Source organism: Hyperolius riggenbachi, chromosome 4 (assembly GCF_040937935.1).
Source record: "Hyperolius riggenbachi isolate aHypRig1 chromosome 4, aHypRig1.pri, whole genome shotgun sequence".
NCBI classification, from domain to species: Eukaryota; Metazoa; Chordata; class Amphibia; order Anura; family Hyperoliidae; genus Hyperolius; species Hyperolius riggenbachi.
Window position 1 is genome coordinate 196,106,654 of NC_090649.1, and position 27,039 is coordinate 196,133,692.

At 42.6% G+C, this 27,039-nt stretch overlaps 1 protein-coding gene across 2 annotated transcripts; it reads left to right on the forward strand.

Annotated features, from left to right (window-relative positions):
• The first annotated feature begins 575 nt into the window (after window positions 1-575).
• UTS2B (urotensin 2B) lies at window positions 576-25,538 on the forward strand. 2 transcript variants are annotated; one of them, XM_068279323.1, is made up of 5 exons: window positions 576-658; window positions 11,888-11,986; window positions 20,824-20,861; window positions 22,359-22,452; window positions 25,181-25,538. In XM_068279323.1, exons 1-5 carry the CDS (start codon window positions 598-600, stop codon window positions 25,204-25,206), a joined length of 318 nt encoding a protein of 105 aa, XP_068135424.1. In that variant the 5' UTR covers window positions 576-597; the 3' UTR covers window positions 25,207-25,538. The 2 variants fall into 2 exon arrangements, with proteins under 2 accessions (XP_068135424.1, XP_068135423.1); XM_068279322.1 differs by lacking the exon at window positions 576-658 and adding an exon at window positions 6,051-6,150.
• The last annotated feature ends 1,501 nt before the right edge of the window (window positions 25,539-27,039 follow it).

Sequence of the window (27,039 nt, forward strand, 5' to 3'; positions counted from 1 at the left end):
GCCCCTGTTTCCCCTGGCTGTGTGGCTTCTGCTGTGTGGCCCCTGTTTCCCCTGGCTGTGTGGCCCCTGTTTCCCCTGGCTGTGTGGCTTCTGTGTCCCCCTGGCTGTGTGGCCTCTGTGTCCGCCTGGCTGTGTGGCTCCTGCTGTGAGGCCCCTGTGTCCCCCTGCCTGTGCAGTCACTGGTGGGCAATAGCTATTCCCCTGTGTCCCCTTCCCAGCAGTGTTAGCAGACAGCTTGCTAAAAAGCCCCCCTCCCTCCCACCACCATGCAAAGAGGCCTCTTCTCTCTACCTCTCCCCCCTCTGTGTGATCACTGAAGCCAGCAATCACTCACTGAGCTATCCCGCGCTGCAAAGCAGACAGTTTACTGAAAATCCCTCTCCCTCCCACCAGCCACAACCACGCAAAGGAGCCTCTTATCTCTATCTCTCCCCCGTGTAATTGCTAAAGTGGAAGCTTCAAACTCACACTAATTCATCCGAGCACAGCTCTCTTCTGCCTGTAGTCACGCTGACTGGGCTGTATGCATAAGCTAGAGCTCCCGATGTAATGTGATACATGAAGTCACATGACATCGGGGCTCGTAGCTGTGAGCTGATGCACACACAGCCCAGCCAGCGTGACTACAGGGAGAAGAGCGCTGTGCTCCGATGGATTAGTGAGTGAGAAGCTTCCACTTTAGCGATTACACAGGGGGGAGAAATAGTGACAAGAGGCTCCTTTGCATGGTGGTGGGAGGGAGGGGGATTTTCAATAAACTGTCTGCTTAACATTACAGGAAGGGGGAGAGAAAGAGGTGCCTCCCCATTCCTGGCTATAAGTGGGGAAATTTTGGACTATCTCGAGTATAAGGCGACCCCCCCACTTTTATACTTTGAGTCAGTCCAAAATTTCTCGACTTATAGCCGAGTATATACGGTATATATGGGTATATTAACCTGCTCCAAACCTGTCCTATAACACTAGCCATCCCATAATAAAACTTAACAGTAATCTGTAAAACCCCATGCTATACTATAGCCAAGCACCAGAGCCATGCCCCAGGAGGCCACCACAACTGAACCTTGGCTTCCAGTGTAACCATTGGTACTCAGCTATAGTATAGCAAAGCACCCAGCAACACAGCTGAATCCCTGGCGCCAGTCACAACTGAACCTCTGGCGCCCAAGCTACACCTAGGTGCTCATCTATAGTATAGCTGAGCACCCTACACCACTGCTGATCCTCCGGTGGCCAAAATAACCCCCTAGAGCTTACCAATATTATAGCTGAGCTCCCAGCCCCACACTTGAAGCCCACCATGTACAACGCCTTGTCCAACGCCACCAAAAAGTCAGCACCATTGCCAAACATCCGAATTCACCCTCATCACAGCCTCGCCACTGTCACATTACACTGATCCTTCGCTCACTGCACTGGCTACCAGTAGAATGGAGAATACTCTTCAAGATTGAAATGCTGACATTCAAATCTCTGCACAATCTGGGACCTGGATACATGAAGGACTTGCTGAAGCTGCACCACACCTCTCACAACCTCAGATCAGCAAGTTCTATAAATGTGGTCACTCCTAGAGTGCACCCCAAAAAATCTGGAGACAGAGCCTTCTGTCATGCTGCCCCTACTCTTTGGCACTCCCTGTCACACCCAGTAAAGACAGCACCATCCCTGGAGCTATTCAAATCCAGACTGAAAAGCCACCTGTTTAGCCTGGCATTTCCGGACTTATAAAATTCTTCCTCTGTAGTCTGTACCACGATGGTCTGAGCCATGCTTATGTGCTTTGAGTCCTACGGGAGAAAAGCGCTTTACAAATGTTATTTGTTGTTGTTGTTGTGTTTTGCTTATACTGTACTTTAGCTTTGCCACATTCTCATGTGTTTTTAACACTGTTATTTAATCAAACTGTTCAGTATTTTAACACTCTTTAAAGCCGCCTATGATACAAAGCATTTTCCTGCTCCTCTTTATACCACATTTCATGACCAAAGTTGGTTCTTACTTATTTAGTCCTTTGCACTTCAGGCCATGGAAGGCTTGGTCTCCTGAACACTTCTAGTCCAATCTTCTTCATCTTCCACCCTCTAATTCACGTCTTTTTCAAATCCTCCTTAATATTACAAAGCCACCTTATCTTCGGCTTTACTCTCAAGTGACAACTCCCCGGTTTTCCTTCACAAACCTTCTTGACAGCTCTATATTCTATCATCCTCTCTATATGTTTGAGCCACTTCTATTGCATTTAATCCCATACACAATCTCTAGCTTCTTATACAAATCTCCAAGCTACTTGTCCTTATTCTCCAGTTCCAGTATTCATTATCTACAACTGGTCCATAAAATCTTCATCCTATCTTCTTCTCCTATCTACTCAGAACTTCTTCAATCCCATATTTCAGTGTTTATTTTCAGCACCTTAGGTCACTACTGGTCTCATTACTGTGCAATATTCTGTCAGTTTCAGATTTATACTCATTTAACTACTACCTGCAGTGCAAAATAACTTAAGTGTTTTGTAAATTGGGTCCACAACACAACTGTATTTTTACCTTTACAGCCAATCAGGATGCTGAAAGTAAGTTCAAAAAGATTGATGGGTACTTGTGACAATATGAGTCATGAACTACGGTAGTTAGTTTATCTTTAGAGATGCCTCTTTTTGCCGCCTAGTGATCTGATTTTAGAGCGCAGTTATTCCTCCTGCCCGCTGAAACAAATGTAAGAACATCGCCTTGCTAGTTCCTGCTAAGATGAGAACGGCATCAGAAATATTATTATTTCAGTATACATAGCACTGACAACTTCCGCAGCGCTGCACAGAAAATGTAGTCTTGTCTCTTCGCTTAACTTTTCTATATGTTTTGGGAATTTGGGAGGCCACCAAAGTGTCCGGAGAAAACACATAGCAGGAAAAATCATAAAAATGAAATGGGTTATCATTAAAAGTGAAGACCTTAACAAGGCATGTTTTTCTCCATGTAACAACAAACAGTAATCAGAATCACTGGGGTTGTTCTTTTATGATATATTTTGAATAAATATATAAATTAAATATACAACTGCCTAAATAGCATTTCCTGGTAAACTACTGCAATTCAGTATCAGTGTGAAAACATGCAGTTGTAATCAACATGAATATCTCTAAATGACTTCCAAATAAGCCAGGTTGTTTTGAGAAGTTATAAAAGTTTTACCTTGACTGTGAAGATTAAAGAGTCCCCAGTGTGCTCTTACATGACTGATTATAATCTGAAGGACAATCAATAATGTCACTAGATGTCCTGTGTTGTGTATCACCAAGTTGCATTTCCAATCTTATTTCCAGCCCCATCTTGTGAGCTTCAGAATGTCTTTCAGTGTTCCTACATGTGCAGACATTTATTTATCTTGTGACCTTCTCCTAGCAATAGCACATAATTTTATAACATCCTTAAAAAATATGACTAGAGCACGCTATGGGATAGGTTTCTGCAGTGGACATGATTGTTTAACAAGAGACTGTCTTTTGGTCACCAGATAATGGAATTATGGTGATCCTGTAAAAGTAGACGGTGATGAGATACATCCGTTTCCTTTTGGTGTTGTTCCTTTTGGTGCTAGCGCAGCACATTGGCCATGCAATGATACCTTTGGCATGCTTTTGTTACTTCTTGTTCTGATACAGGGAGTGATTAGTGTTAGTGGAAAAGGGGAAAACATTAAGTGAAAGGTTAGGGTTAGGCACCAGGAAGGGGTTAAAATTGAGGGAGTGTGGGGGATTCATTTGTGACCTATAACCCTGATGCCTAACCTTCCCTCTCTCACTCACCAATAAAACTTTTTTTTGGAAAGGTCATGATTAACGTTAGGAGGGCTTCCAGTGAATGCCTAAGTGTCTCATGTGGATACATTAGGGCTCACTGTATCTGGCCAGACTACCCATTAAGTATTTAGTGGTCAATCACACCAATACAATGTGCTAAAAATAATTTTCAGGGACTTGGTGGTTTTAGGACCGGGAGAGATTGAATTGGGAGCCACCTTGGCATAACAACCTTACACAGGGCCAAATAAAAGGTCTGGAGGAGTTCAGGAGTTGTGACAATTTGTTAATTTTCCCCAGCAATAACAGCGTAATTATTGTCAGAGGCCTATATATCAACATTAAATTTAATCTGCAATGATCCTGCCCGTATGGCCATGCTTTCAAAGTCCTGTTGTAATATGTCACTATTCTACCAGCAACATTGCTCTATATTCCATTCACTGGGTTAGAACATTAACCACTTCAGGATTCTGCGAACGCTTAAGTACGCCCCTGAATCCTGAAGTGGATTGCATGGAAACGGCCGCTCATATGAGCGGCCGTTCCATGTCAGTTCACAGAGCGTGTCTACATGTATGTGTATGTTTACATGTATACGGCGCTGCTGCGCAGCAGCGCCATAGAGGAGATCGGCGATCCCCGGCCTCTGATTGGCCGGGGATCGCCGGCATCTGATAGGCTAAAGCCTATCCCATCAGGCGCAGGACGGAAATCCGTCCTGCACCGCTTACAGGGGGAGGGAGAGGGAGGGAAGGGGAAGGAGGCCAGGAAGCGCTGCGGAGGGGGGCTTTGAAGAGCCCCCCCCGCATGCGCAAGCAGCCGGCGGCGAACAGACCCCCCCAGCAGGACATCCCCCTAGTGGGGAAAAAAGGGGGGGAAGTCTGATCGCCCTGGCTGCTAGCTGATCGGTGCTGCGGGCTGGAGAGCCCACGCAGCACCGATCAGCAAAATACCCCCCTGGCACAGAAGTGGTTAATAAATAAGCTCAAAAGGACTGGACTTAGTACTGACCCTTGCAGGACAGCTTTAATCAGTAAGTGAGTCAAATACAGCAAAGAGGGGCAGTGCCTTTTGAAAATGAAAAACATTATTTTGAAGTGATTGTTCTAATCTAAATTTGTAAAAAGGAGTTTATTGCAGAACTCAGTGCTAAACCATGGTGATCAATCACTTGTTCCCCTGTGGTAAGCTGTGTTCTCAAGGAGCTGCTGGCTTATAGTTCATGTAAAAGGAAAACAAAAATACATGCATCACTTTGCTTAAATTGCATTTACCTTGTTAGCTTTTATCAGTGTGACACCTGAGATTCATTGAATCTGTGGATTAGGGGTTGGGGAGCAAAAACCTAAATTAATGTACTGTCTCTAAACCCAACCACAAACAACACTATGGATTTCATTATGTTAAACACCCCTCAAACACATACATATTTAGCATATCACCTATGTATGAACTACACGTTGACTTTTTATATAGTGTTTTAAATTCAGACCATGGATTGTATCATCTTCCTTCAGATTGCAAAGTTTGGCAGAGAAAATGAGAAATGTGACAGTGACAGATAGCTGTAGAGAATCAAAGGGACATAGATTCACACCTGAAGTCATCAGTAGCACAGGACATCCATTCATCTAAAATTAATCAAACCACTGGTCAATTTCTGGCTTGTGTTCTCTTACAATACACAATGTAATACAACTTCCCCTGACATCTGTGATGACTGTCTACGTCTCTGTGATGAATTTCTTATCTGTCTTCCGCTACTCCTCGTTTCATCATCTTCCCCTCTGTGATAATTCCATATCATCATGCTATGAACCTTACAAGTCACTGTAAAGGTCTGGGTTATGTAATCAATTCAATTAGTGATCCCTCAGCCCTCTGCAAATCATTCATTACAAACATCTCAGCCTAATTAAAATGAGAGCATAAAAATGCAAACAGTAAATTGACGAGCCTGCTACCAAACCCTCCTTGTATTTAGAATGGGTATTACGGCATTCATTTTATTGGTCATGTAGTGGATGGATTGATTGGGGTTTGACGTCAAGAAATTCACGCAGTTCATTTGTCAGTTTTCCAAGAATTGAATGCCACCGACAGGATGAATGATTTTCATTGGGAGTTTTTGGAATATGACACAGTGACGTGTCTTGGGACCATTTAAAAGATAGCTGAACTCGAGATGAGATACATTCAAATCCAAGGTCCTCAGCACAGTTCCGGTAACTTAAGGAGCAATATGATGGATAAAGCCACCTCCGTTCATGTGTGCCTTGGGACATTAACGTTCTTGCTGATGATCACTGTGCATTCGGCTCAAGGAAAACCTTATATATTGGCAGGTAATGAAGCATACGAAAATGTATTATGTAGTGCTGTGTCCCATTAATTCATTCATCATCCTCATAGAAATATATAATGTTTTTAGATAAGTACAAGTAGGTACCTCTGTAACTTAACATGTTTTATAATGTGATACAGCAGTTTAAACTATCAGAACAGGATATTGCCGAATGCTAAATAAAGACACATTTATCCATCATCACTGATCATTTCAATATGAATAATTTTAGATGTTTATCTGTAATACGAAAAATACTGAGTTATTAGTTGTATTACTATTAGTTATAGACATATGCAGAGGTTCAGGTATAAGCAACATTTAGGAAAACATTTTGGTGATCCAAAATCTGAATATTTCATGACTTCTTTCACTATGGTTGTTTGAATGTTTTCCAAGTATCAGATATGTAAATCTGAGGTATAATGTTCTTTCCTAGTTATGGCTTTAAAGCTTGCAATAAACCATGTACAGTTAGACATTAAAGGTATTACCTGAATCAACATTTGATGGTTTGATATCAGCGTATGCATATCTGCTCCATGAGTAACACCGGACCATACTTCACTTGGTAGTTATGTCTTTAGAAACCTTTTTTATGGAAACTGTGTAGGCATTTTGAGGTAACTGAATTAATTACATCTATGATCAGTTAAATTCTCTGTTTTCTCATTTGTGCAATAGTTTAGAAACGAAGCATCGTGTAGTAGGTGGCTTGCATTACAAACGTAGGAGGTTAAATCTAGCTATACTTTGAATGTTACGAGTGTGACAGATCAATTTGTTCATCTTTCTACAGCCTATACATCACTTGAAGCCGGAGTTTAGTCAACATTCATTTTTAGTTTTGGATAGAGGAGGCTTATTGTGTCTGACAGATATTTAGTACTGCCTGTGTGCCCATTGGTTAGATTTTCCCTCACTTCTTGTTTCCGTGACAGTTGCAGCAGGACAGAAAGTGTCAGAAATTCTAGTAACTTGCTGCTGTTGTCACTGGAACAGGAGCTAAGGTTTATTCTCCCCCATGGGAGCACTGTTCCTGAAACAAATCTCAAAGGTGGGTCTTCTCCTCCATTTCGAGTACATTCCTTTAAAGTCCTGTATTTCAAAGACAAGGTACACATATAGCAATTAAAACACAGAGACAGTATTAGAACTACCAAGACATTTAATTATACTTATGTAAACAATATTAAGGTTGATGCCATTACGGGGGACCTAAAGTGAGTGTAATACGAAGACTGCCATCTTAATTCCCTTATAAACTGTCAGTGCTTAATACAGTGCTTAATACAGTGAAGATGACAGCCTCCATATTCATCTAACTTCAGGTTCCCTTTAAATTGATATTGTGGTAAGAGGGTTATGGGGACTGAAAAATGTATTTCCTTTTAAAGAATGCCAATTGCCTGGCAGTCTTGCTGATCCTTTTGGCTACAATGGTGTTGGAATCAAACACCTGTATCAAGCATGAAACTAATATGGCCAGACTTTAATCACAGCACCTGATGTTCAGTCTCATTTAGGATCAGGACACAGGATCAGCAAAGAAGTCAGGCAACTGGCATAGTTTATAATGAAAAATGGGCAGCCTTCACAGTCCTCTCTCACTGCAGTGTCCCTTTTAAATTTAAACTGATATTGTGTTAAGGCAAGGGACAAGTAGTCAGGCTGACAATGGTGCCTTCCATGTGGGGACACTTTACAAGAAACTTACTAAAATCCTTAGGCCCCATTTACACTTAATCAGTTGCTCTCAGTTATAACTGATAGGACAACTGATTTTCAAAGTAATGCCCATGTTTTCCTATGGTACAGTTCACACTGTACGCGTTTTAACTAAAAGATTTTTCATAATGCACTGCTATGGAGAAGAAAACAATGCATACCAAATGATTAAGTGTAAATGGAACCTTAAAGTACCTACAAGTCACATTACTAGAGCTGTGTTAATGTATATGTGATATCCTGCCCTGAGTCAGTATAAATATAACCCCGGAATATAGCAGTTGGAAAGACTACAAGCCACACAGTTCTTAGTGGTCAGATATTGTTAAATAAGTACTGGCTCTCCTACTGCATTCTGATTGGAAAGACTTGGTAATGTGTGAAGGTTTTCTATTCAGAAGCCATAACTGTGCCCAACTGATAAGAATATCTGTAATAAGAATATCTGTAACAAGGGAATCCCTTTATTCTGTTAGTGCACTCATGCTCAGCAACAATTGTGTCTTTACACTGCAAAATATTATACATTTCCATGTTAAATCCGACATTGTACTCACTATATAGAGAATAATCATCATTGCTGTTGTTTTCCTCATCCTCATCAATCATCATAATTATCATCAGGATCAATATAGCCGCAATCTTTGGTTAAGCACTTTACTAAAAAGATTTTTCAATAACTCAGCTATTGACTTAGGGAGTTTGCAATATAATTTGTTTTCAGCGTATTTTCCACCTGTATAACTGGAGGGGGGCATCATTTCTGTAGCCTCTGAAAAATATTCATATACTGTACTGTAATCAGTTTCTTGATGATGCATTTCCAGCACTAAATATTTGTCACAGATTGCAGAATATATTTATGAGAGTTATTATTGACATTACAGCATTAAACAATGTTACACAAGGACATTAGAGCATTAAATAACAGTACACAGAATAGGGGTGTAACAATAAACAGTGGGGCACAGATTGCAATGTAGGGATAAATACAGCAGATGAGTCATTGAGTCCATATCGTGGCAAGGAAGAGCACACGGAGAGGAGAGCCCTGCCAAATAAGCTTACAATCTAAGGGGTAGGGGAGAGGGACAGATAAGCGGGGGTGAGGTTTATGTTTAAGGGAGGGGCTTGGAGCTATGAAGATGGTGGGTAAACAATGGTGTCTTGAAGGCCTGCTTGAATGAGTTGAAGATGGAGGTGAATCTGATGGGGGAGGGAGGAAGTTCTATAGAATAGAGGCTGATCTGCAAAAGTCCTGGAGCCTCGTGAGTGAGCAAGTGATGTGAGGGTTGGACAGGTTGCACGCTGCTCCTTTGACTATAATGGGTGCTGTGTCACACTCCTAGAACAAGCATGCAGATCAGTACCAGAACACCAGATTAGCATACTTACTCTTTGTAAGTGCTTACAGGGAACCTGAAGTGAGGTAACTCACTTCAGGATTGATACATACATAAGTAAAGGGAAGGTTCTGGATACCATAGGGCAGTGTTCCCCAACTCTGTCCTCAAGGCCCACCAACAGTGCATGTTTTGTGAAAATCCACAGAGGTAGTTAATCAGCTTTGCTGAGACACTAATTACCTCACCTGACTATGTTTGTGGTTTTCTGCAAAACATGTACTGTTGGTGGGCCTTGAGGATAGGGTTGGGAACTCTGCCATAAAGCACTCCCAGACCTTGGTCTGCCCTGTCATTCCGGCTCAGTTCCATATTGAAGTTATCCAAACTTCTAGCTCAAATAGTTCTCTGTTAAGTCTTTGGAAGTATTTGTGTCCCCTAAAACAAGTGCAATTCTAAGGGGTGCACGCGTGAGTATGGGCTTGCACTTACACAGTACACGTCCTCAAGTAGTTCGTAAAGGCTGTCCAAGGAGTACCATAAAGACCTATCAGAATGAATAACTTTAACCTGGCATGGCGCAGGGACAATGAGACAGACCGAAGACCTGGAAGGCTCTTTAGTATCCAGAGATTTCCCTCTAAATAAGTATCAAACCCAAACTGAGCTTCAGATTTGCTTTAACCACTTAAGCCCAACTGGACGAGATTTCTCGTCCAGTTGGGCTGCGCGCACTCCCGCGGGTCGCGCGCGCTCCCGCGGGCCCCCCTGTGCGCGCCCCCGCTGCTGGCCGCTAGCCCACCGATCAGTGAAAGGGATTATAAATCCCTTTTGCTGATCGGACCCCCCCGGAGAAAAGCCGACAGCGTCGCTTCAGACGCTGCGGCTTTTCTGAGCTCTGGTCTCCTTTCTTCTGCCTGGGAGCGAGATCGATCGCTCCCAGGACTTTTTGATTCTGGCCATCTTGTGGCCAAATAGCAAATTACACCTAAAAAAAAAAGTTTTACAAATAAACATATAAATATATTAAAAAAACCCGTTTACCTCCCACACCAAAAAATACCCACATACAAGTTTAAATTAAAAAAAAAAAAAATTACAATAATAAAAAAAAACAAAAAACATAAATAGTTACCTAAGGGTCTGAACTTTTTAAATATGCATGTCAAAGGAGTATATCAATATGATTTAATAAATTATGGGCTTCTAAACAGTGAACCTTTATTTCCAAATAAAATATTTTCGCCATACATGGTGATAGGGACATAATTTTAACGGTGAAATACCCGGGGGATATGGGCAAATACAATACGTGAGTTTTAATTATGGAGGCATGTATTATTTTAAAACTATAATGGCTGAAAACTGAGAAATAATGAATTTTTTCCATTTTTTTCTTATTCTTCCTGTTAAAATGCATTTACAGTAAAGTGGCTCTTAGCAAAATATACCACCCACAGAAAGCCTAATTGGTGGCGGAAAAAAACAAGATATAGATCAATTAATTGTGATGAGTAGTGATAAAGTTATTGGCAAATAAATGGGGGGTGAAAGTTGCTCGGATGTAAAAAAATTTCAACCCTTCGGGCTTAAGTGGTTAAGAAAGATGATATCCGGAGCACCAGTGTTTTTTTATTAGGAAGCTGGCAAGGATCACTTCATGACAGCGGACCGCTGTAATGCTTGCTATTGATTTTTACATGCTATACATTCTCAATGCTTTTTCCAATTTCTAATTATTGAGATAGCTGTAAAATAGCATGCCTAGTTAAAAGTCCCAGTTCAAGAATCATTTTTAAATATGTATTTAATAGAACATTATTGTGAATTAATTACCAATATGGGAATGCGTGTACCAGATTCACCAGAAAGCGGGTTGCAGGTCGGGTGCGGGTAGTGGGGCTGCACGTGCGGGAGTAAAAAATTAGACCCACCCAGGCCTCTAGTTGGTAGTGAGAGCAGGTAGTTTTAGCTGGCAGTGGCAGGCATGTAATGATTACTGGTAGGGATAACTGGAACTGATAGGCAAGTACAACAGGACTCAACCTCCCTTCACTCAAGAATCCTTACATGTGGCTCCTTTTACCTCCTGGCTGTTGCAGAGCAGGCAGTCCTGATAAAGCGTCAGGTCCTCCACTAAAGGTGTCCTGCAGCCTCAACCACTTCCATTGACTCCACCAGCAATAGTTAATAAGGTCTCATGAAGAAGGGAGGCAGCTTCCCACCTATAACACTGCCCACAGCTATTGTTTGGAAAAATATACTGCTTGGCTTAAAGTGAACTAAGCAGCTCCTGGCTTCAAATAGCTGCAGTCACATCCAGCTTACTCAGAAAGTGCAGGTCAGGCAGCACTTACCCAGCAGTCATAGTCATCAACCCCAGTAGCTACAGGCAGACAATACAACAGTCATAGGCAGCATTCTGTTATAGACAGCACATCAGTCACAGGCAGTCAGAGTGAAACCCACCCACTTCCCTCCATTCCATGTCTGGTCCTAGACATCTCTTGATATATCAGTTTGAAAACAATGAACGTGAAAGACCAAATTATAAATCTATGACTACACATTATACATATCAGTCTCTCACAACAGGCAACAGGCACAGAAATATGATTGTTATTATATGCCCTCTTTTTCTAATGTGCTGTACTTGTATGTTCATAGATACTGAGCAGTTTCCAGAGAAAGAAGACATGAATCACCAGGACATGCTGCTGACACTGCTCCTCAACAAACAGCTTCCATTGAGACCTTCACATTTTGGTAAAACTCAAAAATGTTTTGTGTCAGGAATAAAGGCATTAACCTCCCTGGCGTTATGATTATTTCCAGATTTAAGGTCTAAAAGCCATAACATTGTTTTACAAGCTTTTGGACCCTAAAAACAAGAAGAAAAACATACTACAGAGAGGTCTGCACTCTGAAGCAGTTCCTGCATGAAACTCACTCAGGCACGGCATTACCACCCTGTTCTGCGGCTTTCTGTCCCGAGCCTGAATCGGGATTACCGCTAAGGAGGTTTTAAAAGGCTTAAGTTAAACATGTTCCACCAGGCAAAAAGGAAAATGAGACCACAGCCATTTTACTGATACAACAATAGACTGTATATTCATATAATGCAGAAGAGTTCATTGGAGATCCAACTTTAACTTGTTGAAGCTCAGTCAATGTCTGTTCATTCCAAATAATTATAGTAAATACATAATAAAAATAATTATTTACCCAGGCTGGATATGAAATGAATGGGGTAATTTCATATTCTTTTGAAAATAAACTTCATAGTCCTACTTATAGTTCTGTAGTGTTAGGAAGCCAATAAGCAGTCATTGCTAAGAATGTTTTAGGCGTGACTATGGTTAAAGAAAACCTGAACTGAAAATTAAAGGCAAAATAAGGATACACAAGTCATACTTACCTACCATGTAGTCTACTCCTCAGTGTCTTTCTCCTGTCCCACACCCTGTTTGTTCACTGTGATCAAGGGAATTTACCGTCCTCCATTTTGAAAATGGCTATTACCCATAACAGCTTTCTGGTCAGCACACAGTTAAACTGTAGCATCGCCCACTTGAGCCATAGGGAAACATGGACATTACCTGATACACCAGTTTTCCTCTCAGCTATAACTGACAGCAACTAATATTTTACTGACAGCAACTGATATATTTCAGATCTGACAAAATATTGTCAGAACTGGATGGGATAATTGTCAGAAGAAAATGGTGAGCTTCTGAGAGGAACTGGTGGCAAGGTAACTATGTAATGTTTATTTAAAGTTACCTCATGTGTTTATTTTAAATATTTTTACTCAGTACAAGTTCTCTTTAAGGACACTTTGCTGCAGTGCTCACATAACACTTCACTCCTTTATGGCTCTTAACACATTCAGTGCTGCCAGAGTGGGAGCCAGATCAGCTCATTACAAGCCAGGGACATAGGAATAGGGGTTGCAGAGGGCTCATGTAGGGCCCCAGGTCAACTCCTGCATCCACTCTTCATTGGTATTCTGATGTTATAGTGGTAGTGATTTGCATGGTGGTAATGAATACATTGATCCTAACTCCATGCTAAGGTATCTCTAACCATTGCTGTCAGGGAACCTGAGAGGAGAGGTTTATTCCTTTTAAAATATACCGTTACCCATCCTGTCCTGTTGATCTTTCTGGCATCAGTGGTGTCTGAATCACATACCTAAAACAAGTACGGTATGTGGCCAATCCACTAAGACTTTAGTCAGAGCACCTTATCTGAATGCTTGATCAAGGTCCATGACTACAGTATTAGAGACACAGGATCAGCAGAACAACCAGGCAGCTTGCAACTTGGAAATAAATGTAGTAGGCTCTATCACCTCAGGTTCCCTGATAAGATAAAAAGCACAGTTACTTGCAGGTTGGAATGTAATTCAACAAATGCCCTAGCTGCAGTGTCTCTGGCTGAGTTTCAAGATGCATGCTATCTGTATACAGAAACCATTAATACACAGCAATATTTCATATAATCTACTTTCATAAATGCTGATGCTAAATTTTTTCAGAGGATGTAAAAGCATTCACATCAGTTGATGACCCTGAAGGAGACTCCACTAATACCAAATGAATGGAAGATAATTAGTTATTTGGAAGAAACACAAAAAAGGAAATACACGTAACATAGCTTGCCTTCTAGGCAATTAATATAGCAGTTCAGCACTGCACAGTACTGCACAGCCAGTGCCCTAACCCCTGAAACACTAATAATAACAAGAGATTGGTGAAATCTGCTCTATTTAATTTCATATATATATATTTGCAAAAACAATCTTCTGGGTGGCACAAAAAGCAAATGCATTAAAGGGAAACTTAAGTCAAGTATAAAAAATGAGATTTACTCACCTGGGGCTTCCCTCAGCCCCCAGCAGCCGATCGGTGCCCTCGCAGCCCCGCTCTGACGCTCCAGGACCCGCCGGCGAACACTTCCGGTTTCGCCGTCACCGGCCGACAGGCATGGAAATGCGAGTGGTTCTTCGCGTTCCCAGCCTGTATATCACCCCCTATGCTGGTATTGCGACCAGCTGGCCGCAATAGCAGCATAGGGGGTGATATACAGGCTGGGAACGCGAAGAATCACTCGCATTCCCATGCCTGTCGGCCGGTGACGGCGAAACCGGAAGTGTTCGCCGGCGGGTCCTGGAGCGTCAGAGCGGGGCTGCGAGGGCACCGATCGGCTGCTGGGGGCTGAGGGAAGCCCCAGGTGAGTAAATCTCATTTTTTATACTTGACTTAACCACTTGAGGACCACAGTCTTTCTACCCCTTAAGGACCGGCCACTTTTTTTCCATTCAGACCACTGCAGCTTTCACGGTTTATTGCTCGCTCATACAACCTACCACCTAAATGAATTTTGGCTCCTTTTCTTGTCACTAATAAAGCTTTCTTTTGGTGCTATTTGATTGCTCCTGCGATTTTTACTTTTTATTATATTCATCAAAAAAGACATGAATTTTGGCAAAAAAATGATTTTTTTAACTTTCTGTGCTGACAATTTTCAAATAAAGTAAAATTTCTGTATACATGCAGCGCGAAAAATGTGGACAAACATGTTTTTGATTAAAAAAAAAAACATTCAGTGTATATTTATTGGTTTGGGTAAAAGTTATAGCGTTTACAAACTATGGTGCAAAAAGTGAATTTTGCCATTTTCAAGCATCTATGACTTTTCTGACCCCCTGTCATGTTTCATGAGGGGCTAGAATTCCAGGATAGTATAAATACCCCCCAAATGACCCCATTTTGGAAAGAAGACATCCCAAAGTATTTACTGAGAGGCATAGTGAGTTCATAGAAGATATTATTTTTTGTCACAAGTAAGCGGAAAATGACACTTTGTGACAAAAAAAAAGAAAAAAAAAAGAATCCATTTCTTCTAACTTGCGACAAAAAAAATGAAATCTGCCACGGACTCACCATGCCCCTCTCTGAATACCTTGAAGTGTCTACTTTCCAAAATGGGGTCATTTGTGGGGTGTGTTTACTGTCCTCGCATTTTGGGGGGTGCTAATTTGTAAGCACCCCTGTAAAGCCTAAAGGTGCTCATTGGACTTTGGGCCCCTTAGCGCAGTTAGGCTGCAAAAAAGTGCCACACATGTGGTATTGCCGTACTCAAGAGAAGTAGTAGAATGTGTTTTGGGGTGTATTTTTACACATACCCATGCTGGGTGGGAGAAATATCTCTGTAAATGACAATTTTTTCATTTTTTTTACACACAATTGTCCATTTACAGAGTTATTTCTCCCACCCAGCATGGGTATGTGTAAAAATACACCCCAAAACACATTGTACTACTTCTCCCGAGTACGGCGATACCACATGTGTGGCACTTTTTTGCACCCTAACTGCGCTAAAGGGCCCAAAGTCCAATGAGTACCTTTAGGATTTCACAAGTCATTTTGCGGAATTTGATTTCCAGACTACTCCTCACGGTTTAGGGCCCCTAAAATGCCAGGGCAGTATAGGAACCCCACAAATGACCCCATTTTAGAAAGAAGACACCCCAAGGTATTCCGTTAGGAGTATGGTGAGTTCATAGAAGATTTTATTTTTTGTCAAAAGTTAGCGGAAAATTGATTTTTATTGTTTTTTTCACAAAGTGTCATTTTCCACTAACTTGTGACAAAAAATAAAATCTTCTATGAACTCACCATACTCCTAACGGAATACCTTGAGGTGTCTTCTTTCTAAAATGGGGTCATTTGTGGGGTTCCTATACTGCCCTGGCAATTTAGGGGCCCTAAACCGTGAGGAGTAGTCTGGAAATCAAATTCCGCAAAATGACCTGTGAAATCCTAAAGGTACTCATTGGACATTGGGCCCTTTAGCGCAGTTAGGGTGCAAAAAAGTGCCACACATGTGGTATCGCCGTATTCGGGAGAAGTAGTACAATGTGTTTTGGGGTGTATTTTTACACATACCCATGCTGGGTGGGAGAAATAACTCTGTAAATGGACAATTGTGTGTAAAAAAATCAAAAGATTGTCATTTACAGAGGTATTTCTCCCACCCAGCATGGGTATGTGTAAAAATACACCCCAAAACACATTGTACTGCTTCTCCCGAGTATGGCAATACCACATGTGTGGCACTTTTTTGCACCCTAACTGCGCTAAAGGGCCCAAAGTCCAATGAGTACCTTTAGGATTTCACAGGTCATTTTGCGAAATTTGATTTCCAGACTACTCCTCACGGTTTAGGGCCCCTAAAATGCCAGTTCAGTATAGGAACCCCACAAATGACCCCATTTTAGAAAGAAGACACCCCAAGGTATTCCGTTAGGAGTATGGTGAGTTCATAGAAGATTTTATTTTTTGTCACAAGTTAGTGGAAAATGACACTTTGTGAAAAAAACAATAAAAATCAATTTTCCGCTAACTTTTGACAAAAAATAAAATCTTCTATGAACTCACCATACTCCTAACGGAATACCTTTGGGTGTCTTCTTTCTAGAATGGGGTCATTTGTGGGGTTACTATACTGCCCTGGCATTTTAGGGGCCCTAAACCGTGAGGAGTAGTCTTGAAACCAAATGTCGCAAAATGACCTGTGAAATCCTAAAGGTACTCATTGGACTTTGGGCCCCTTAGCGTACTTAGGGTGTAAAAAAGTGCCACACATGTGGTACCGCCGTACTCAGGAGAAGTAGTATAATGTGTTTTGGGGTGTATTTTTACACATACCCATGCTAAGTGGGAGAAATATCTCTGTAAATGACAATTGTTTGATTTGTTTTACACACAATTGACCATTTACATAGAAATTTCTCCCACCCAGCATGGGTATGTGTAAAAATACACCCCAAAACACATTATACTACTTTTCCTGAGTACGGCGGTACCACATGTGTGACACTTTTTTGCAGCCTAGGTGCGCTAAGGGGCCCAACGTCCTATTCACGGGTCATTTTGAGACATTTGTTTTCTAGACTACTCCTTGCGGTTTAGGGCCCCTAAAATGCCAGGGCAGTATAGGAACCCCACAAGTGACCCCATTTTAGAAAGAAGACACCCCAAGGTATTCCGTTAGGTGTATGGCGAGTTCATAGAAGATTTTATTTTTTGTCACAAGTTAGTGAAAAATGACACTTTGTGAAAAAAACCCAATAAAAATCAATTTCCGCTAACTTTTGACAAAAAATAAAATCTTCTATGAACTCGTCATACACCTAACAGAATACCTTGGGGTGTCTTTTTTTCTAAAATGGGGTCACTTGTGGGGTTCCTATACCGCCCTGGCATTTTACGGGCCCAAAACCGTGAGTAGTCTGGAAACCAAATGTCTCAAAATGACTGTTCAGGGGTATAAGCATCTGCAAATTTTGATGACAGGTGGTCTATGAGGGGGCGAATTTTGTGGAACCGGTCATAAGCAGGGTGGCCTTTTAGATGACAGGTTGTATTGGGCCTGATCTGATGGATAGGAGTGCTAGGGGGGTGACAGGAGGTGATTGATGGGTGTCTCAGGGGGTGGTTAGGGGGAAAATAGATGCAATCAATGCACTGGGGAGGTCATCGGAAGGGGGTCTGAGGGGGATCTGAGGGTTTGGCCGAGTGATCAGGAGCCCACACGGGGCAAATTAGGGCCTGATCTGATGGGTAGGTGTGCTAGGGGGTGACAGGAGGTGATTGATGGGTGTCTCAAGGTGTGATTAGAGGGGGGAATAGATGCAAGCAATGCACTGGCGAGGTGATCAGGGCTGGGGTCTGAGGGCATTCTGAGGGTGTGGGCGGGTGATTGAGTGCCCTAGGGGCAGATAGGGGTCTAATCTGATAGGTAGCAGTGACAGGGGGTGATTGATGGGTAATTAGTGGGTGTTTAGGGTAGAGAACAGATGTGAACACTGCACTTGGGAGGTGATCGGACGTCGGATCTGCGGGCGATCTATTGGTGTGGGTGGGTGATCAGTTTGCCCGCAAGGGGCAGGTTAGGGGCTGATTGATGGGTGGCAGTGACAGGGGTGATTGATGGGTGGCAGTGACAGGGGGTGATTGATGGGTGATTGACAGGTGATTGACAGGTGATCAGTGGGTTATTACAGGGAAGGACAGATGTAAATAATGCCCTGACGAATTGATAAGGGGGGGTCTGAGGGCAATCTGAGCGTGTAGGCGGGTGATTGGGTGCCCGCAAGGGGCAGATTAGGGTCTGATCTGATGGGTAACAGTGACAGGTGGTGATAGGGGGTGATTGATGGGTAATTAGTGGGTGTTTAGAGGAGAGAATAGATGGAAACACTGCGCTTGGGTGGTGATCTGATGTCGGATCTGCGGGCGATCTATTGGTGTGGGTGGGTGATCAGTTTGCCCGCAAGGGGCAGGTTAGGGGCTGATTGATGGGTGGCAGTGACAGGGGTGATTGATGGGTGGCAGTGACAGGGGGTGATTGATGGGTGATTGACAGGTGATTGACAGGTGATCAGTGGGTTATTACAGGGAAGGACAGATGTAAATAATGCCCTGGCGAATTGATAAGGGGGGGTCTGAGGGCAATCTGAGCGTGTAGGCGGGTGATTGGGTGCCCGCAAGGGGCAGATTAGGGTCTGATCTGATGGGTAACAGTGACAGGTGGCGATAGGGGGTGATTGATGGGTGATTGATGGGTAATTAGTGAGTGTTTAGAGGAGAGAATAGATGGAAACACTGCGCTTGGGTGGTGATCTGATGTCGGATCTGCGGGCAATCTATTGGTGTGGGTGGGTGATCAGTTTGCCCGCAAGGGGCAGGTTAGGGGCTGATTGTTGGGTGGCAGTGACAGGGGGTGATTGATGGGTGATAGGTGATTGGCAGGTGATTGACAGGTGATCAGTGGGTTATTACAGGGAAGGACAGATGTAATTAATGCACTGGTGAATTGATAAGGGGGGGTCTGAGGGCAATCTGAGCGTGTGGGCGGGTGATTGGGTGCCCGCAAGGGGCAGCTTAGGGTCTGATCTGATAGGTAACAGTGACAGGTGGTGATAGGGGGTGATTGATGGGTAATTAGTGGGTGTTTAGAGAAGATAACAGATGTAAACAATACATTTGGGAGGTAATCTGACGGCGGGTTTGCGGGCGATCTAATGGTGTGGGTGGGTGATCAGATTGCCCGCAAGGGGCAGGTTAGGGGCTGATTGATGGGTGGCAGTGACAGGGGGTGACAGGGGGTGATTGATGGGTGATAGGTGATTGGCAGGTGATTGACAGGTGATCAGTGGGTTATTACAGGGAAGAACAGATGTAATTAATGCACTGGCGAATTGATAAGGGGGGTCAGAGGGCAATCTGAGCGTGTTGGCGGGTGATTGGGTGCCCGCAAGGGGCAGATTAGGGTCTGATCTGATAGGTAAAAGTGACAGGTGGTGATAGGGGGTGATTGATGGGTGATTGATGGGTAATTAGTGGGTGTTTAGAGGAGAGAATAGATGTAAACAATGGATTTGGGAGGTGATCTGATGTCGGATCTGCGGGCGATCTATTGGTGTGGGTGGGTGATCAGATTGCCCGCAAGGGGCAGGTTAGGGGCTGATTGTTGGGTGGCAGTGACAGGGGGTGATTGATGGGTGATTGATGGGTGATTGATGGGTGATTGACGGGTGATTGACAGGTTATCAGGGAAGATAGATGCATACAGTACACAGGGGGGGGGGAGTCTGGGGGGGGGGGTCTGGGGAGAATCTGAGGGGTGGGGGGGTGATCAGGAGGGGGCAGGGGGCAGGGGGGGGATAAAAAAAAAATAGCGTTGACAGATAGTGACAGGGAGTGATTGATGGGTTATTAGGGGGGTGATTGGGTGCAAACAGGGGTCTGGGGGGTGGGCAGGGGGGGGTCTGAGGGGTGCTGTGGGCGATCAGTGGGCGGGGGGGGGGCAGATCAGTGTGTTTGGGTGCAGACTAGGGTGGCTGCAGCCTGCCCTGGTGGTCCCTCGGACACTGGGACCACCAGGGCAGGAGGCAGCCTGTATAATACACTTTGTATACATTACAAAGTGTATTATACACTTTGTAGCGGCGATCGCGGGGTTAACATCCCGCCGGCGCTTCCGTATGGCCGGCGGGATGTTACGGCGGGTGGGCGGAGCCAGTTGCCGGGGGAAGCGCGCGTCATCAATGACGCGATCGCTCCCCCGGCATGCCTAAAGGACGCGCCGCCTGAAGGCGTATTGCGGTCCTTTAGGCGTCCACTTTGCCGCCGCCCATGGGCTGTGGGCGGTCGGCAAGTGGTTAAGTTTCCCTTTAATGTCAGCAGGGATTGGTTTTGCTGTGAGAATACACCAGTATTTGAACATTTGACTAAACAAAACTACTGTATGTAGAAACATCTTGCAAGCACTTCACACACATAGGAGCTTCTATGCAATGTAAAATAAAAGCATCAGTGGAAAGGAATCAGATACCGTAAGTGAAAAGGAGTTAATTAGAGCAAAGGTAGCTTTTACATGGAGGAGAGAATTATACACATTGCCAATGCTGCAAGGGAGTCTATTGGCAGTTAGAAAACCTTTTTTGATTTGTGTTTATTTTAGCAAAAATTGTCTTTAAATTTAAAATGACAGCCAGCCCTAATATTAGATATTAATGTGTATTTTTACAGAAATGGAACTGGAGAACAAGTTAGAACAACTTGAACAGGTCTGTATTTTATTTATTGAGAGCATTCACTTCCATGTATTTTTTGTACTTATATTAATGTAGCTGTACAATTAAATGCATTTTGAGTATAGACATTCTATATATTAATCTCCGGGCACTGGGATGTCTGCTGAGCTTCTGATTTCATCCTGCTGATTGATATATTGCTGGATTTTTTAATTGCTTTTCCAGGCATAAATGTAAGAATACTAACATTACGTAAATAAAAGCACTTAGGCCCGGTTCACATCTGCGTTTTGAGCCAAGCGGATCCGGTCTCCGCTTCACCGTATCCAGATGATGAAAATGGATCTGATCAACAATCGATCCGATCAGTTTTCACTCAGTTTGCCAGCAAATACATACCTAACGCTCTTTTGCAGCCGGAGGTTGAGGCTTCCTCTTCTTCTGCTGTGACTACACAGCGCGTCATGTCACCAGTCACATGACGCGGAAGAAGACGGAAGCCGCTACCACCGGCTTCAAAAGAGCATTAGGTGTGTATTTTGCCCTCCCAGTTTTTTGGCTTTCACCGTTCTGTGACAGAACACAAATAGGCATTATAAAGCAAACCAGAACTAAGAGAAATATTGGTAGTATTATTGTTGAGTGACTTCATTTTGAAAATCCTTTATACCTGGCTGTTGTGCTGATCCTCTGCCTTTTATACTTTCTGAATCACTGACTCAGAATGTGTATACAGGGTAGATGTTGTGATTCCACTTCCAGGTGTGTGACTGAGATATAACTGAAGCCAAAGATCAACGTTACAGCCAGGCAATAAGCATTTTAAAACGTAATAACAATGGCTGCTCTATTATGTTTCTAATTAATACCCTTTAATAAAAGAGGAATCAATATGCTAATAAAATACTGCTGGTGGCGGCAGCAACATGATCGAGTACACGAGCGGCCAGGGCTGCACTGGCACAGTGGCCATTGTCTGGCCAGTGGGCAAAAACGAAACTGACTTGCTGCAGGTCACTGGAGGATCGGTCTGTTCCAGCCCGGGCACATGGCGCCTGTAGGGGGCTAGTAGAAGCCCCAGATAAGTATAATTCTTTTTGGGGACTCAGTTTAGGTTCCTTTTAAGAAAAACAGCATAAGTAATGCATAAAGGATGCATCAAAAAGCACCACTGTGAACTTGTGAACTGCTGGAGGTCTTTCACACTGTATCCATTGTGATTTTACACAGCCCAGGGTAGACATGCAGTGGCCATGATGTGGCGTCCATAGTTTCACATGGGCCATTTCACACATGTCCACTGTGCCTTTGCCTATTGCATTACAGCTGGGTAGTGCACCTTTCTGCAGGCCACGTTTTGGATGGGTAATTCGGGTAATATCTATACTATGTCATTGATTTTTACGTATTACTTATTGCACAGTGATATGTAAAAATGTAAATGTTAATGAGATTATTTTCAAGGTGATATGTCTTATGGATAAATGCTCTTGTATTATGCATAAAGCTAAGACATTTTTTCTGACATAGCTGGAAAAACTAAAAGAACAACTTCTAGAAGATAAGAGCAGAGATATGAGCTACAGCATGGACCGAATCTCACCCACACATCACAACAAACGAGGTGGGACCTATAATGCATGTGTAAAATGCATGCAAAAATAAATTGCTCAAATTATTATTTTGCATATATAGTTAACACAGCACTGGAGTGATAAGGTCACAAGTTACTCATACTGGAGTTAATAATTTTCATTCACAGGAGAAGATATACTAAAAAAAATACACACCCTTTTCTGCAAGTCCACTTTGTTTCAGCAGTCGGTATGCACATTAAAGTGAAACCACACTCAGAGCTTCCCCACTGCTCTAAAAGATTAGCCACAGCATGATATCCCCTTATGGACAAAACAAATCTTCATTACAATTCATGGAAATCCTAAAAAATCTGAAGTTTACAAATTGGTTCCACTTTGCAGCCAGCACTGAAAGAGTTAAGCCTCAGTGCTTACTGTGTGGAGAGAGCTGCCTAGGCAGAGATCCTGCAGTGTATTCACAGCTGCTGCTAATAACTAGTTAGACACTTTGATCTGGCTGAGAAAACACAGACAGAACACAGAGCAGTGGATTTCTTCAGCAAGTACATGTGGATTAAATACTTTTCATTGTGTGCTGTGCAAGAGTTCACTTTGTTATGCTTTAAAGTGACACTGAAGCGAATACAAATTATGATACAATGAATTGTATGCATAGTATGGATAATTAATAGAACATTAGTAGCAAAGAAAATAATCTCCTATTTTTATTTTCAGTTATATAGCTTTTTTTTAAATAACATTTGCGTCTGTCATATTTGCAATTGCAAACCACGCCCTGTAGTTTAAACTATGAAACAAAGCAGAGCTAATGACCCTTTGAATATTCCTGCAGTAAAACCTTATCAGAAGCTGCCTCTCACTGTTTCATGTAAAAGTGCTTCAGAAAATAGGACTGCCTCTGACTCCTTTGCATAGATAACAACTGGTTTCTTAGCGTATCCTGTACTGGAAACAATATTTGCTACTAATGTTCTATTTCTTAGCTGCACAACACATATACAATTAATTTAATGGTAAGATTATTTTCACTTTAGATTCCCATTTAACTGATGGTTGAACGTATTTCTGGAAATTCTGCACACACAAATTTTTTATATACTTATATATGTATCCTTTTCTTAATTAGTCACATTTGTCCCAGGATCCCCCCCAGTCTTCTTCAGGGGTGGTGTTCTGCGCATCACGTGCACCCCCTGTTGTGCTCCCACCGCCGGGAGCATTCTGTGCATAAACAGTAATACTGTGCAGGCACAAAACGCTCCCAACCATGGAAATGTGACGGGGGTGTGCTGAGACAATGGAGCAGCTGAAGAGGATATGGAGGGAGTCCACAGGCCTCATGGGGCTGGAGGAAGCCCAGGTAAATATAAATAAGGCACAATGTAGCCTCTCAGGTACACTTAAAAAGACCATTACTGTGAAAATTGTAAAATTTAAAATGCATGTACGTCTGTTCTAGAGTAAAATGCACTACAAATTACTTTTTCCTTTCACCTACAATAGGTTATTAAAATCGTACAGATCTTACAGGTTTTGGACTAGTCCATCTCCTCAAAGGGGATTATCAAGCTTTTCTTTATTTTTAAAGCAATTACTGAATGGCAGTTGCTCAGTCCAACTGTCTTTTAAGCATTTGTCATATATTTTTACAAGGTTTTCAACCCCTTTGTTGTAGTAGCATCACACTCCTTTCCTATGCGTTGGAGGGATTGGGAGGGGCTTGATATTAAAGGGACTCCGAGCAGTGCAAAAACTATGGAAAGATGCATATCATTTTAAAGCTCTCTTTCTCCTCTTTCCAATGATATATAAACCGCCGCCCTACGCCTTTTAGTTTTCGCTATTTTCGCGATTGAAATTGCCGCGGCCGCGATTTCAATCGCGAAAATAGAGAAAACTAAAAGGCGTAGGGCAACGATTTAGGTGTCGCCAGAAAGAGGAGAAAGCGAGCTTTAAAATGATATCCATCTTTCCATAGTTAAATTGTATTACACAGGACGACACTTTCCCCAGTGTCAGCAGCTCCATTCAGCAGAATGGAGCTGCTGACTTTAGGAAAAAGTCGCCCTGTGTAATACAATGTAACTATGGAAAGATGGATATCATTTTAAAGCTCTCTTTCTCCTCTTTCTGGCAACACCTAAATCGTCACCCTACGCCTTTTAGTTTTCTCTATTTTCGCGATTGAAATCGCGGTTGCGGCAATTTCAATCGTGAAAATAGCGAAAACTAAAAGGCGTAGGGCGGCGGTTTATATATCATTGGAAAGAGGAGAAAGAGAGCTTTAAAATGATATGCATCTTTCCATAGTTTTTGCACTGCTCGGAGTCCCTTTAATGCTGCTATTACTGTTGTTCAGTAGTCATGTGACAAGCATTTCAGCAAGAGAAGAGATTAACCTGACAAATGCAAGTTAGAGTACACTAAATGAATACTTTATGTGGCAGATAAAAGCAAATGGCTGTTACTTTCGAGATGACCCTAGTTTGAGGCCAATTGTGGGTTTGAACCAACTAACTTATGGTATTGGAATGTGGAGTGTCTAGAGGTGGATATTCTTTTTTGTTCAGATATCCTGTCAGGTCCTCTTTCTCTTCTTTGCCTACAGAGGAACACCACACAGGCCCACAGGGAGCACATACAACCCCCATGCAGATAGCATTCCTGACTTGAGAGTTGAACCTGAGATACAACTGTTTTCTATATTCTGCAGCATTTTATTAATTTCTCTGTGCTTATTTCTTCTGTGCACAGCATGCTTCTGGAAATACTGTGTGTGAAGACTCCACATCAGCAGAGAGCATAATCATTGCAGTTTTTATTGGAGCTTTGGCACATAAAGCAAGTGAACTTCAGTGAAGATGAAAAACTGTGAAGTTATTTTTTTATGCAATGTTTGTAATTCATTTGTGTATTTTGGTGTTGATCTCAGTGGAAAGCTGTACATAGCCCATTACGTCTCTGATTCTCCAGAGCTTCCTAAGCCCATAAAGCATTAAAGATGCTCCATCACTTGTCTCACTGCATATTATGAGCTGAATTTATTGCAAACGTTGACTGTAATTACGTAACTTACTCGTCTTTATTATACTATGTCTTTTATTTTCTTAAACATTTAGCTGTTGATAAAAAACTATTTTTTGCATTAGGGAAATAAAAGCCTTTCACTTATGTATAATATCCAAAAGTTCTTTTGTTTCTCATTCTGGGAGGATAAAACTAACCACTTTTGCACATTATTATTATTATTGATCTATAAAGCGCCAACATTTTCCATGGCGCTGTGCAAAGTAAGAAACAAATATGGGGTACAAAATAATACAGACAATGGTATACACCAATACACTATACAAAATACAGAGTTGGTACAAAATAGAGAATTGGTAATTACAGTGACAAAATTAATATGAATAAAATGTGTAGCAAATTACAAGAGACAAAGGGGTGAAAGAGCCCTGTCCTTGCAAGCTTACAATCTAAAGGAATGGGGTAACAAGAGGTGAGGTAGTATCGATACCTAAAGGCAGTGTGGTTTAGGTTATCTAGTAGAAGTATAACTTGGCCAGATGACATAGGCGAACTGGCCTAAGGTAGAGTGTATGCTTGATGGAAAAAGTGAGTTTTGAGGGTACATTTAGAGGGATACTGTAGGGGGGTCGGGAAAAATGAGTTGAAGTTACCCGGGGCTTCTAATGGTCCCCCACAGACATCCTGTGCCCACGCAGCCACTCACCGATGCTCCGGCCCCGCCTCCGGTTCACTTCTGGAATTTAAGACTTTAAAGTCTGAAAACCACTGCACCTGCATTGCCGTGTCCTCACTTCCCCTGATGTCACCAGGAGCACATGGCGCAGGCACAGACCATACTGGGCATGTGCAGTACGCTCCTGGTGCCATCAGCGGGAGTGAGGACTACGCAGGCGCAGTGGTTTTCAGACTTTAAAGTCTGAAATTCCAGAAGTGGACCGGAGTCGGGGCCAGAGCCTCGGTGAGTGGCTGCGCGGGTACAGGATGTCTGTGGGGGACCATTAGAAGCCCCGGGTAACTTCAACTCATTTCCCCCTGACTCCCCTACAGTGTCCCTTTAAAGCTATCAAAGGTTGTAGAGTGATGGATGTATACACAGTGGCTTGCAAAAGTATTCAGCCCCCTTGACGGTTTCCACATTTTGTCACATTACTGCCACAAACATGAACCAATTTTATTGGAATTTCACGTGAACAACCAATACAAAGTGGTGTACACGTGAGAAGTGGAAGGAAAATTTTACATGATTGCAAACATTGTTTACAAATCAATAACTGCAAAGTGGGGTGTGCGTAATTATTCAGCCCCCTTTGGTCTGAGTGCAGTCAGTTGCCCATAGAGATTGCCTGATGAGTGCTAATGACCAAATAGAGTGCACCTGTGTGTAATCTAATGTCAGTACAAATTCAGCTGCTCTGTGACGGCTTCAGAGGTTGTCTAATAGAATATTGGGAGCAACAACACCATGAAGTCCAAAGAACACACCAGACAGGTCAGGGATAAAGTTTTTGAGAAATTTAAAGCAGGCTTAGGCTACAAAAAGATTTCCAAAGCCTTGAATATCCTACGGAGCACTGTTTAAGCGA

Coding starts and splice junctions, on each gene's coding strand:
- UTS2B (XM_068279322.1), top strand. CDS start 6,051: ATGGATAAAGCCACCTCCGTTCATGTGTGCCTTGGGACATTAACGTTC. Junction 11,987..20,823: donor ATTGAGACCTTCACATTTTG/GTAAAACTCAAA, acceptor GTATTTTTACAG/AAATGGAACTGGAGAACAAG. Junction 20,862..22,358: donor AGTTAGAACAACTTGAACAG/GTCTGTATTTTA, acceptor TTTCTGACATAG/CTGGAAAAACTAAAAGAACA.